The sequence below is a fragment of the Eurypyga helias genome, unplaced genomic scaffold (assembly GCF_000690775.1).
Source record: "Eurypyga helias isolate BGI_N326 unplaced genomic scaffold, ASM69077v1 scaffold42739, whole genome shotgun sequence".
NCBI lineage: Eukaryota > Metazoa > Chordata > Aves > Eurypygiformes > Eurypygidae > Eurypyga > Eurypyga helias.
The window spans coordinates 23,844-38,891 of record NW_010273681.1 but is presented as its reverse complement, the minus strand read 5'-3'; the positions used below and the strand labels follow the sequence as shown (position 1 = coordinate 38,891).

The 15,048-nt window shown below is 39.1% G+C and overlaps 1 protein-coding gene across 1 annotated transcript in view; it reads right to left on the bottom strand.

Annotated features, from left to right (window-relative positions):
• Positions 1-15,048, bottom strand: part of CAMK2D (calcium/calmodulin-dependent protein kinase II delta) — a gene marked incomplete at its 5' end in the record, with an annotated part of 53,430 nt that overhangs the window by 14,566 nt on the left and 23,816 nt on the right. Inside the window, 3 exons of the mRNA XM_010159535.1 lie at positions 9,556-9,604; positions 12,166-12,207; positions 13,814-13,873. Of these exons, the coding sequence (XP_010157837.1) occupies positions 9,556-9,604; positions 12,166-12,207; positions 13,814-13,873 (151 nt within the window). The remainder of the gene's footprint in view (positions 1-9,555; positions 9,605-12,165; positions 12,208-13,813; positions 13,874-15,048) is intronic.

Sequence of the window (15,048 nt, the reverse complement as noted above, 5' to 3'; positions counted from 1 at the left end):
CACAGTATGGGGGAACCTAGCTTCATTTCCAATCTGAACATCACCCCAAAAAATAGCAATTAGATGGAAAGCATACAGACACTAATGTTATTTCTATACTCTGAAAATAACCCAGGTTTGAAAAGAAAGAGGAAGAGACCAGACATTTTATCCTGTGTTGTATAATGAACTCTGGGTATGTGGATACACCAGACGTCATTCCACTTTACAGCATGGACTGCTACCCCAGAAGCAGAGGAATACAGCAAATGTCATTAAATGTTCTTGAAAACCATTCTCTTCACATCAACACTTGAAAATTCTCTGCTGATAATTTCTCTTACAGTTTATTCCACGAATATTCCAAGAAAGTAATTTCTGTGAGGAAAATTAAAGAAGGTGCTGCATGAATAAAAGGCTGATCGAATCTCAGATCTTCATAAACAATACCTAGACCCTGAGAAACCAAGGCATGCTCGAGGGGACATCTCATTCAGGAAGTTTATCAAAATTTCGTGTACAGGAGATCAGAGCTTATTTGCACCCACCACTTCACCTTTAACTTTGACATGAACGAAGATATCTGAGTTGTCATCTTACGTGTAACATACTTCATTCCTAGAGCCTGCTGCTTTCAAAGATTCACCCTGATTCATCAGATATGGGTGGAGAGTTTGCAGAATTTCTTTTAAGTTATCAACTGTATTTCAACTTTCTGAAAACTTGTAAGCTTACTACTTGCCTAATGAAAAAAACTGAATTAATTACACATGTAGGCAAGTATCTGAAAAATTATCTCAGCACTTTTCCACCCTATATTGACAAAAACCATAAAAAATAAGGAATGCATCTCCTATTTAAACCTTTATCATAATGTGATGTCAAGCAACTTGTCATATGCCCTACATAGTTTCTTTTTTATTTATATGAAACTAATTGTTTCTAAAGATGCACCCTCCTTGGGGCTACCATACAATTATACTGACATTTACAGTGTGTGGCAAATGTTTGCAAATGTTTACTTTTTTAATGACAAATAACCTACTGTCTCAGAACAAAGTGGTATCGTGGTCACTGCACTTCAGAGATACAGCGCTATGGCTTCTCAGTATGTTACATTAATCATGGAATCTGGCTGCTGTCTCAAGAAATGATGTTTAAAGTCTTGACAACTGAGACATTAACAAGCTTTGCTGCTGTGCATGTTTTTATCTAATTCTGCTCCTACCTAATCACTCTACCAAGTCAGAGAAATCTTGTTTGTCCACCAGTGCTTTACAATGAAAAATTAATAATAACCCTTAATTCCACATCTTCTTCAAAATAAACTTTAAAAAGCAATGAGATGTGTTGAGATAATAATACCTAAACAACAATTCTAAGAAATGTGGCATTTGCCTATTTTACTCCTAGGGAAACTGTATTACCTTTAAAACTATATTCCTCAATACCTCAAGCACCTAGGGCTGCAATGAAGATGTTTTATTCTCTGGATTTACTTTAACTATATGATAACCCTTACTCAACTTTCTTCAACACGGCACATTTGCATCATCTTTTTCCCATGTCTGTGACAGCAGATTAAAACCTATCAAGTTTACCAGATAAAAAATAACTATTTTTCTTATTTATAATTATAATGTATACCAATAATTATAGTAATTGCTACTTAACAACAGAGAGTGGATTCAGTTTCATCCTACACAGAGCTAACACTGTAGAATATGTTGGTTCCCACCTCCTTACAATCGAGCTGTCCCGCAATAGCTGTCAGGTATGGGCATTCATCCAGCCAGTGCTTGGAGGCCTTCTCACTTCCCAGGCACTTTTGAAATAAAGAAACTGCAAGTGCCTCTGACCACCACTTCCCATCCGAACTTTGCAGTCTGACCTCACTGTATGATTTTTTTTCTTCTAAATTCTCAAATTTACTCTTTGAAAACACAGACTTGAATTCTCCTGTGATATAATTTAAAATATCATAATCACTTGATGCTGTATCGTTGTCTCTGGCAAGCCCAGTAACTCCTATGTAGTTTACCAAAAAAAGTCTCAGCAGTATTAACTTTCTCTGATTTTTTTTTAACATTGCTCACTGCTAGTAAAAACTATTCACTCCTAGAGCTGTTCGTAGCAGTTACCTTTTTTCTGGTGAATGTAAGCCTGACAAATGCAGCCAACTCCAACAATAATATTCACAGGAATATTACAGAGACCTCTATAATCTGCACCAGTATTCTGAAACAGATCGTTACAGCTATTCCAATAAAACTCCACTTCAAAACAGTTAGCACAAACACATCTTCGTTAGCCACACCACCGGTTTTTACCCTAATAGCCTATCATGTTCCTAATGGCTTTTCTCAGCCATCAGGAGTTCTTTTTACTTGCACTTGAATTAATCCTGTTCCTGGCAGACAATAACTGGTTTTGGTTTTCTGAATTTTCTCAGGCCACGGGACTAGTGATTCCTATTGCATGCACAGCTACTGAAAATGCAGCATATAAAAGCCATTTCTAAAATCATGTTACACCAGAATTGCACATTTTTTAAACTAAGTTGAGGGCAGGTGAGGTTACGTGAACTTTACAGTTTCTTTGGTCACTGAACTCAGTTATGTAATGAAATTAAATATTCCCGTTATTGGGATGAAGATATTTTCAAGCATCAGAATAAAAAAATAGAAGCAAGCCTGGTGCATATTCAGACACTGGTTTAATGTCTCCTGTTTTGCCTACTAGCGTTTTGGCAAACTCCAAATTCCTACTCTGTAAATGATTTAAACAAAACTCAGTTGGTAGGCTAACTGCCAGATGTAGTAGTAACCACCACGTCTCCACCAAGTAGCTTTACCGGAATAGTTTCACCTAACACTTTTCCTGCCTCATAGAAGATGGATGTTTAATTTGATCATGGTTGCATTCCTTAAACTGAATTCTACCTGCGCTTTTTAATAGGATTTTTGAGACATTTATGTTGTGGAACAAAGTGGCGAACAAGTGTGCTTGTTTCTGAAGTCACAGAAGGAACGGAGAATATGCAAGATTGCTCGCTTTCAGGAAATGTCACTGCATAATACATATTGTGCCATTTCTGCACCACTTTTTCAGGGAAACTACGACAGTCTACTTTTTTCAAGGATGGTGATATTACCCAAGGTGCCTCTGTTCCTAGATTTGGTTACAAAATTAGTAATGAACATCTACGTTTAAACTTTAACAGTGGTCTTAGCACTATTAACTACGCAGTGAAGCAGGAAATGTGAGGCTGCTGGTATTCAAGCCTGAAAACGCTGGGTACATAATAGATTTTCTGGGGATATATACTGGGGATGGAAGAAAACCTTATGGCATCTGTCAGCTTTGAATGTTACACAGGTCCATGTATTTCCTCTTAATTCCTCTCTTCTTTAAGGTTCTGTGCAGTTTGAGCTGTCAGAATTCGTAGTTCTAGTTTGATATATAGTCATCTACATACTGACACATGTACCTGTTATCCTGCTGCTCCCTCAGAATGAAGTTACTCTTGCAATATTACCTGTCAGCAGCCGTGATCAGAGACAGCCCATCGTCTTGGGGACTGATTCCCCTCTCAACTGCATTAGATGCACCTACCAAAAATTCCACTGCAGTTTAATATAGGATTCATGGCAGGTAGATACAGCCCGTGTTTCTAAGGGCCCACCTTGATCTCAGCTTTACCAGTGCAAACGCCCAGGCTCAGTATCAGCACAACGACCCTAACACACATGGGATGCAGGATCAGAATCTGGCAAGGAGAACCTACATTGCTAGGAAGTCATCCCCCGTTTCAACTCACAAGGTTCCTTCACTGTAAAGAATTTCTGGGTTAATTTATAAACACAAAATCCATCTACCCAGGCCTTTGATGCTCTACCGGTATACAGGCTACTAACACAATGCCTTTTCCTCTCTTATTTAAACTGCTCCAGCAGTCTCCTCACCCTAAAGATTTCTTTTACAGTTAATTGGTCACTAACCATCACAGACCTCCTCCCAAGCAAAGCACGAAACTTTTCAGTTCTCATGAATCAATGCTGCAAGCCAACAGCCGCCACAGCAGCTTTAAGGCTGGTTTATCCATGGTGATGCCAACGAAAGTAACTTGATGACATACATAAACGTAACAGGTAGTTAATCTGGAGACTCTATCCAGGACCCAAGCCAGAGGTGAGAGTGGAATCTAAGTTGAAAACTACTGCAGAGATTCCTTCTGCTAGACCCAACTTCCTGAAATATGTACCTATTTATACTGCTGTTACAGCGGATGACTATTTTTTAAATTATTAAAACCTGGCCAAGAAATAAATATCTGAAAAAATATACTCCATACTTTTGTAAACCCTAAGAAAAGGTCACTCCTAGATCAGAGAGATCTTGACCTCTTTTGCGGTACCGTCAGATGATGGGGAGGGAAGAGAAGGAGAGGCAAAAGAGATCATCTGAACAGATGAGTCTCTCAACTTACACAGTACAGAGGAAGGACTGGAGTGGGAGAGCTCAGACTCAAGCGAATGACTCTCTGAGTTTGCATTTTTCGTGGACTTGCCCGCTGAATTGATGGAAAGAAACACAACATATGAACAAACAAAGATGAAGAGGTAGAGTGTGATCAGAATCCTCAGCAGGCACTGGCAGCAGGAGCGGCCGCTGGGGCACGGCAAGGGTGGTGACCAGGGAGATGAAGAAGCAATGGAAGAGGAGGAGTGGTGGGTGGAACATAACCTCTCCATGTCACCCTCCTTTGTGAGAGCTGTATGAGGGTCAAGTGGGTGTGAAGGAAGAAAAAGAGAAGGCCAAAAGAAAAACAACGATAATTTAATTACAAACAACAAGAACTTACAAAATCTTTGAGCACATAAACAGTGTTAATGATGTACTTTTGGGAAGCAGTGTGGGTGCCAAAGAACATTTGTAAAGGTGGTAGCCATAAATGACTCTGTTCAGATGCCAGCGCAGATTTATTCCTCTATCCAGTACTGAGATAACACAGAGTTTTGAAAGAGCTTTTAAAAAAATGTTCTTAGAAATTTGAAGGTTTTTCTTCAGGAAAGCATGTTCCAAATTGATTAGTTTAAATCTAATTTCTTTCTACTGTTAAATAAAATCAAAACAACCAGTATAAAATGAAATAAATGTTTGAGACTATGTACCTTACAGATGTATTAAGTAGCACAGATTAGCCAGAATTTACTTGATCTGTAAGTGCCCTACAACTCAGCAATCTTTCCCATCAGGAATCATCATTCTTACTGTTGTTAATTCATAGCCAGGGGCAAAAAATACCATAAGAAATCTCGATTTCCTGACCATGATAAATTTAACAACTCAGCTTTATAAAAGTCTGTGTGCACTGCTGGCATTACTGAAAAAAACATATCAATCTCATACCAAGAGTTCCAGTCTCATTACTCCAGGAAGGAGAAATTCCACAAGCAATCCCAGAAAGTGGCATTGCCTACCGTCCAGTTTTCACTACGTTCTTTCTGTCCACTCCTGTCCTTATATTTAGGAGGGATTGCTATGATGCAGATAAGCTCATGATCAACGGGTAATGCCCAAAATTTGTCAGCAAGGAACCTGAACTGCAGCTTCAAGTAATTTTAGACTCAAATTCTAGAATTAGTTTATTCCTTGAATTATTAAAGCTCATTAATGTTTGCCAAGCACTGTTTCTAGTAAAAGCAATAGGTTCCAGTCCTAAAAGATGTAAATGCATACATGAGCAAGACAAAGTTACAGATACTAAGATTTTTAATAAATAAGAAATGAAAAGTAAGCCTGGTTTTACTGTCTTCAACTTAAAATACCTGACTTCAAAAGTGAAAACAGGGTGAGATCCTGACATGAGAGGACAATACGGTATGCACCCTTGATAGGCATGAGGTAAGAATCTGTTCCTAAAGACTCATTTGTGATAGCTGATTTAAGCCTTTTATTTAAGCCTATTTTTTTAAATTGCTACCGTTCTTAATGAATTGTAACATTTGTACTACTTTGTACTGACATGCATAATATGCACACACACTCCCACAGTGCACACAAAACCACGACTGTGCTGGAGATATTATATGCCACACAGACTCACATGATCCACCCAACTTCACAGCGTCAAATCAATCAAAAGCAAGAAAAACCACTTGATCTTTTAAACACGTGGGCTGGTGGTCTGTATGAAGGAAGGAACCCTGTGCCTGTTTGTGTGTTCCATGCATGGTGTTAGAGTAACAGGAGGGATAAAGTGGATAGATTGCACACCTTTGCACACAACAGTCACTCTCTGCGAGGTGTGCGTCACACTGCAATACTCTACAACACGGGCTCATACTACTGTTCAGTTACAGAGCAGCCTCCCCATTTTCCTTCTCCTTCGCAGGAAGAAAAGAGCCTCTTCCCATGTTGTAAAAAATATTTTTAAGGTCCTTTATCTCCTAAGGTGAGGAACATTCCTTCTAGATCTTAAATTTGGTGACATGCATCATCTTGAGCATAGGCATAAGGACCCGGACAGCCAATAATCTTAAGGGAATTCTCCCTGCTACCTCTGAAATCCACTTGTCCCTATCAGTATCTGATCTCCAGCTGCAACCGGTAGCTGTTCCTGACAAGAGAACAGCTTTCTCACTGTTGTCCTAGAAAATCTACATCCAGAAGTCAAATTCGGTGTAGGGGGAAAATCTCTTGCTGAAGCATGAAGCTTGAGCTTGTAATAGCCGTCAGGGCTGCAGGACTACCTATTCCCTGAATAATTCTAGAAATTAAACCCTAGGGGTACTGTTGGCTCTAATTTATAATAAAACAATCTGAAAAGCAGCTTCTGCTGGAAAGACTGCAAGTGTGAGACAAATACTAGAAAGTGGAAAAACAAGCAAGCTTGCAAGCAATTAACGACAAGGGAGTTTGTATTTTTTTTTAATGAACAGAAAATGAAATCCCTATGTGCTGGAATAAAATGTGCACCTGGTGAACATTTGGTAGTGGTACCACCATGTGTCAGGCCACGGACCTGATGCTGAAACAGCTGCATCAAGGTACAAGCTTGCCGTGAGCATCCCAGACATCAGCACTTCAAACCGTCATTCCCGGTGGGGAGAAAGCATCCCACCTTCCCACCTAGGCAGGTGAAGAGGAACATGACACTGCCTCCTCTTCTGCAAGCACAGTTAATGGCTTTCAGCTCCTCCTTCTGCAGTCTCCAAAAAACACAGGATGAAACACTCTGGAGCACAGCTTCAGCTCATCTTACTGGCTTGTCCACTCTACGCCCTTTGTACCACTATTAGGCAGCAACTGTTCAGGAACGTACGAAGAAGGGAAACCTTCATCTGCTTAACATTTTACATCTGTCACTAAGCTACAGCAAAAAGAAGGACACAGCCAGCATCTTGTGTCTTGGACCTGTGGTTACTGCAAGGTCCTCTTTCCTGTTTTGGGAATGAAGTACATCGTGGCCATCCAATCTGCTCTTAACGGTGATGCTACAGAATCACGTAAAAGGATTAGGCAAAACATTTTTGTTGTTTTTCTTATAATGGCATGCCTGAGATAGAACTCTGCACGCAAAGCTTCAGACAGCATTTTACAGAAATCCTACTGTTATAACATCATATCATCATGCAGAGGCCCTATAATTAAATTATTCATTTAATGAGGTTTGTTGCTAAACTACACATAATGGTTTGAAGGAAGAAATACAAAGTGTTATGGATAAAGGTAAATTACACTGTATTCTCTTCTGCACCAGCTGCAGATCCCTGTAATTGCTCTCCAAGCCATGACTTCACATTAACACAAACCGCTATCACTAGGTTGTTATTTAGAGTGAGTGGGTACTGGCCGTTAATGCACCCAAGACTCTGCTCAAGTGGAGGTGAAATGATTCACTGAAACTCTGAGAACAAAATGCCAGCATCAGTGACTTCACGTGAGCTAACTGCAGCTCATACAGTAACCTAAGTCACCATTTACAGCTGCACTGCTGCTAGCAGTGGATAGAAAAATCTTTTCGCTGAGGAAACACCAACTATGCAAAAGTAAATTATTGCAGCATAGCAGACTGTGCCCCGAACACCAGCTGAGCTCCCCAGCCTTTCCAAAAGCAGTGTGAAGAGCCGCAGCAGAAAGCAGACGCTGGGCTCTCCTCCTGTGCAAGCCTGAGCTAGGCTGCCACGACGTAAATGCCCACTGAATCTCATAGGCAGCGTAACAGAAAACCTACATTCTCAACGCCGTGCTCCTTGGACAGCCGCTACCAGGAGACTGTGCCTGCACGCTTACACTGTCACCTCATCACCCTGGCAGGAGTGGTATTTTCATCAAACACAGAATCACAGAATGGTTCGGGTTGGAAGGGCCCTTAAAGATCATCTAGTTCCAACCCCCCTGCCATAGGCAGGGACACCTTCCACTAGACCAGGTTGTTCAAAGCCTCATCCAGCCTGGCCTTGGACACTTCCAGGGATGGGGCATCCACAGCTTCTCTGGGCAATCTGTTCCAGTGCTTCACCACCCTCCCCAGGAAGGATTTCTTCCTGAAATGCGTAGCACCTTTTCCACCAGTCAGAAATGAAGCACTACAGATTTCTGATAGAATTCTAACCACATTATGTTTGAATCTCTTGAAACTCTAACACTCTCCTATGCTCTTCGGAGGCCAATGAAGCTCTTTAGCAGATTCAAGTCTGTATTTTAGGGCGCAACTTTGCTAACACATTTTTAACAGTGACTTAGGCCTTACACTACTTCCAACATAAAGCAAACCTCATTACAACGGTTCACTAAGAATTCTCTTTTTTTCTCCATTCTCCACTTTTTATCTTTACTACCATCTCTGGCTTCTGTTTCACCTGTACGTACAACATTGTTCTTTGAGGCTGAAAACCAAACTTTTCTATAAAACAGAGGTACACAAGCCTAATACTCTTTCTTCAAAATCCCTTTGTTTTGAACCACGATGTTATGAAGGTAAATATGAGTAACATCACAGTATAATGTTTAGAGGGGAAAAAATGGAAACAAAACCAATACCTGTGAATCTACGTAACTAATATTATTTAAAAAAATGTTGATTTTAGTTTTTTAAAGAATCAAATAAGATTAAAATAAGCACATGGACAGAACAAAAGAGAAACATGAAAAAACACTGGCATCTGAACAGAATAATAATTAAAATGGTGACATAAAAAAAGGCAAATCCAAAACACAAATGCATGCTAAAAATACATCAACTAAGTAAAAGTTACAAAGTGCTGACTTACACATTTTTAATCTACCTCTATTATTACTGCAACTAGTATCTTAGTTAATAAGCAGTAACTTTAGATTCTTCATTCCCAAACATCTGGGCAAATGGCATTTTGGGAAATGCAAACTCAAAGGTAAGTGAAACATGTCAGAAGTCACACAGAAAAGCATAAAAGTAATTTCTTTTCAACAAGGAAAACCAGTATTCTCTCTTAAGATTCATTAAGAGTTTCTGTGTTTAATGACCTAATGAAATCCATTCACATAACTCATGCTATTGCTTCTCCAAACGTTTCAAGCTGAAAATCGTACCTTTCACATCCTCATCTTCAATGGTTGTATTGGAACTCTCTGTTGATTCCTGTTGAGAGGCAAATATAAGTAGAATGTGTCAAACAAGCCAAGCCTTATTTGTGTGCCTTTGCAAATTGCAGTTAGTTACAGGTATCATGCAAAGCCTTGAAGCAGGGTGGGATGTAATTCACAAACAAATGGTCACACACTGATTGAGACATTTCCACCTGAAACCGATGTCAAACATCGCCATTCTCTATGGAGGGAACATCAATACATTTCCTGCTGTCGAATGCTTTTAATTCACAGGAATGTAAAGGAAACTTCTTTTTTTTCTTTAACAACAAAGTGTACAAAGTCCATCTGAAATGTTGTATGAATTACCTCAGCCAAGTAGGACAGCTTGCCATTTTAGGCTTAGTGATTAAACCAACTGTGCAAAATAAGTCATTCCATTCCAACTCTCAAATATGCAGACTTCTGCGTGCTACAATTTACTGCTTTTATGCTCATAGGACTTATGCGATGTATATTAAAACCAAGTCTCCCAGTGATTTCAAGAATACGGGATCAGATTCTGCCAGTTTTATAGAGATTTTGTGATTTTTTTTTTTGGTGAAAGAGATGGAGAATTGATAAATATATGATGACGACTTTGACAAAGTAAGGGATCTTTGTAGTAGTACTCTTCAAACAAGCAGTCATGTAGAGGAATGACTCATTATCAGAAAGTTTATCCTTAAGCCACCACACTGTTAAAAAGGCAAGGATACTGTATCTCATTCTTTCACGAATTACCAGAAACATAAAATATTACGGGCAAATTCAACAGGGCACTGTCAAATCTAATAGGTGCACAGTTTCAGAAATCCATGAAGCTTTTAAAACTTTATTTATTTAATCTGTATGCTTTCTTGAAAAGTGGAATCAATGTATTTTTATTTTTTAAAATTCACAGCTCAGTAGGAAAAAGGATTATCTGGTCTATTTTTACCTGAGAGACAGAAGAATGGACTCGCATTGTACGTACCGCTTAAAGGGATTTTGAAATCAAATAATAAAAGGTAGATTTGACAGTGCCCCTTATTTACTGTGTCCTCACAAGGCTGAGCTGAAGGAATGTTCAAAATGGTTAATGCATTACTCACACCTTAAAAAAACCAAAACGTATGAGCACCCATAAATAAAACTACGCGAATTAATTCACACACAAACAAAACTGAGCAAGTCACCATGCTTTTCCTGAACTGGCTGGTGTTAGACGTTTCACTCTACACAGATGGATCATGCTCTATCACTTAAAATATTAGATAAAATACTTATGAGTAAACAAAACCCCCCCACAAAGACAAGTTGTAAACACCATGCACAAGCTCACACGGCAGATGTAGCCTGTAATATTGAAGCATCCACTCCAGTTGCCATACTACAACGATCATCAGTCTTTCAGACAAATTTAGGAGTAACTCTCCGCATTAAGTGGTTTGCTTGTCTGCTGTGACCTTTTGGGACATTGAGTATCTTAATTGCTACGATTATACAATAAAGTCAAGTAGATGTAGTCACGCCAATATTTTATGTGGGTTTTTTAATCTTTAGTGGAATTCAGTGATAAAGATTAGACCAGTGTTCACACACAGACTGTCTGTTGCCTAGGAGTTTAAACCTGGGGAGCTGAAAAAGTAGTAACATGAAAATAAAAGCTCTATGTTCAACAGATGCCAGGTAGATGAAGGAATGGGATATACAAGCACAATACACACCGTCAGCACTTTCATGCTTGACAAATGTCTGCATGCGTTATTTTTACACTCAGATTCAATCCTTCTCATTTGAAAGAACCACATGTAGTTAAGACTAGATAAATGAAATGTCAATTCTTTAAGTCAACACTGTAAAGAGTGAAATTTTTCTTGAAGATCAAGTTCTTTCCAGGAAACCTAGGAAAATGTGTTATATGTACATGATATTTCCTGGCATTTTTCAAGTCCATGCATGAAAAAACCAAAACAAAACTTGTTTTGGGAATCAGCTGCCAAACGCAAACACCACAATATGAAAGAAAAAGAAAAGAGCATGAAGAAAAGGTATAAAAATCAAACGACCTCTTCGTCACTTGAAATGTTAAAATCTTTTTGAAACTGCTCAGTGATGTTATGGAAGAAAAACAGAGTCCTGTGCAAAACACACGTCACAACATGGTGTATGAGCATGCTGAGAAACAGCAGATGGGATAAACTGAAGTGACATCTTCATCTAAGGTGATGACTGCACATAAAACCCGTCGGTATGATCTCATCACACTGAGAACAGCGTTCTTTGGTTTTACTTAGACTGCAGCATTTTCGGCTGAAACGAGAGACTCCACGCTCCCCGAGCCCGGCTGCACAGGGTACTGAACTCTGCCAAATCCTACCGACTCCCCAAGAGCTTCAGCAGCTCAGCACTCAGCAGGATGCACATAGCAGATGAACACAGAATGAAAAGAGGTGCAAGACACCAGGTATAACAAATGCAGGAATGAGATTTTTCCTTGATAAATTCCTGGAAGGGCCCTATTTTGCTGTGATATAGTGGATGAAATGTGTGGTGTGGAAAAGCAAGATGGAGTTGATTCTTTCTGAATACCTTATTTCCATCAGGGTTGTGGATTACTGTAGTTTGGGGCTCCTGAGCGAGAACAAAATAAAGAGAAAAAGAGTTCCCATTGGTAAATACATTCTCATTAGTGTGAGGGAGTGCAAGAAGAGCCAGCTCACAAATGCTGAACACTGACAAGAGCTAAATCAAATGTCAACTGTTGCCAGAGGGTGAAACGGGATGTCTGTAATGCAGATTTCCTCAACAGCAAGCCAGCAAAAAAAGAGACCATCTCACCTAACGCAGCCACATGCAGAGACCTTATTCATGACCAATGTACACAGGGCTTTGAAGCTCTGGAGACCTGCAGAGGCCCTTTTGCCCAAGGACATAATGTTTTGTCAGTTTTTCTGTCCGAGTCAGGCCAGAGAAGGGGGGCAAAAATCACCTAATTTCTTTAAGCATGTTTGCTTGTATTAGTATTACGGGATCAAATAAAAATACAGATGAATTGGTATGGATTAAGGATGAGTTGACTCCCTCTAAACACTACCATGTTTTGGAAGATGTAGATTCCCACCAATTGCTGCCCTGGGAAAGCAACATAAAAAAGTAAGAGACACTTTAAAGTGTAATTTCACCAAATCCTTTTTCCTTAGAAAGCAATTAAATAATCTTTGAAATGGCAGTTAGCCAGCACACTTCCAGCATGGACTACTGTGCGTGGCTATGCCTGGAAGCAGGCTGCCATATACTCACATATGAAACCTGGTAACTGGTCCTTAGAAATTAATTAGCAGTGTATGCTGCAGTGCCAGATGCACAACAGATTTCAAGAGGAAAATTCTCTCTCGATGTGTGTGAATTATCCGTATTTTCAAAGCTACATGCAGGCATACGGAAACAATACTTACAAAATTAGGTGCTTACTCACTGGCATTTATATTTGTGAGCAAAATGTATTTGTGAGCATACATGTATGCCTGAGAAGTAGGAGCTACTAATAAAAGCAAGACTGCAATAGAAAGATTCATCTACGGCACTCCAATTAGTAATGTGTTCCTAGCAGAGCTTATTAATGAGTAATGTCTCCTGAAGATTTAAATGTAAGAGAAACAGGCAAAAATGTTTAGCACTAGATGCCTCTTGATCCCAGTGAAGGCTTGCAAAGTCCGGCTGAGTTTTAGGAAATATGGAATGAAAATTTGAATAAGGTCTATTTTATGGTTGCCTAGCACTAATCCCGTTCGCTCTCCTTGATATCAATACTTATACTATGACAAAGCAGAGAAAATAACAGCTTTTTTTGGGGTGTGGGTGCAAAAAGTTAGCATTAAAAAGATGGAAACAGTCATCAGGCAAAGAGCCAAGAGCAACATAAAGTGCATTCTACTCACTTTCTGGCACAGCATGCAAAAAATTCCACTACAGTTACAAATGTTAGGACTCTACCGCATCCAGCTTCCATTTAACATTTTCTATTCATAAACACGCTCTAATGAACTTCCTCACAAAACAAACAAACAAAAAGAAAGCATAATTCAAACGAAAAGTTTTTCCAAAACCTGTTTTTAGAAAGCAAACACAGTAAACACATGAAAAGGAAAAAAGAAAAAAAAAGAAGAAGAAAAGGAAGAACAAACATAAGACAGTCAAAAACTTCCAGATAGCATGAGAAGGAAGATTCCAGGTATACCAGCGCCGGAGTAGGAATATTTTCCTTGGGGCTGGTTACCACGTTCGTTTTGTTGTTTATCTGTAGGTATGCAGAAAACAGAAACAGACAGGCCTTAGAACTCACGGCAGACACCGTATCTATATCTCTCTGTATAGAACATCTATATACAGATATAGATACCTATATATAGATATAGATATGGAAATAAAGAATCACAGAAAGATGAACTAATGAACTTGAAAGAGCACTAACAATAGGTCCGATAGGTAGCTGCAACTCCTCCAAACATCTGCTAGCTACGGGTTTGCAGATGCGCTATACGAAGGGCTATACAAGGTATAGATGACTTCAGCTGTGACACTTAAAAGAACAGAGCCTTTAAGTAGCAGCTAATCACATATAATAAGAAGAAAGAATTAATATGGGTTTGAAGACAGTCCTAAACAGTCATTGTGATCTCTTGATATTAAATAATTGTACCAACTGTTCTTTATTTCTAATTACCTAGCAGTACCATAAACAATAGTTGATTATTCACAGCTCCAGAAATCTATAGGTTTGTTCTACTGGGTTCTGGGAACAGATTTGAACAAATGTAACTGATTACAGATCTGATTAATTACAACTGATACTAGAAAGAGACTGGTGCCCCTTCAGCTCGCTCTGTTTAAATTTTGACAAAAATAATGGGCAGCTGTGATATTCTGCAGTCTCAAGAATCCTGCAGTAACTGCGTATCAGCCTTTCAAATTTGGCACTATTACCTGAAAGCGTTAACGCTTCACACTAGAGTATCTGTGGTCTCAGTCCACAAATCAGTACCTATCTGCTTAGCCTTACATCTTCATTCTGACGCTCAGCACAGTACTACACCTTTACAAGGCTTGTGGCTTTCACTTACAGAAAATTTTAATGGAAATTCAACTGTTTGACAATAAGTTTAAAGTTATCTGATTCTTTAAATCCATTTTTAAGATTCAGCTTTCATAAATACCGTGGTATGAAAAGAACAGAAATACTAATGTGCCGAGCCACTTTTTACATGCACTAAGAAGCAAGATTAAAATACAGTAAAACTAGTTTGAAAAATGCCATTTTTTTCTTTAACAAGAATTAAGGAAAAAAATTTTACGTACGTTTCCGTCATGTCTAATTTTAACAAGAGCAGTCCAAAGCAGCATGCAGAACTCGGTGTATAGATATATATTGTCTGGAAAGACTTTGTTGCCACCTCCCCCTCCCCCAAGAAATAA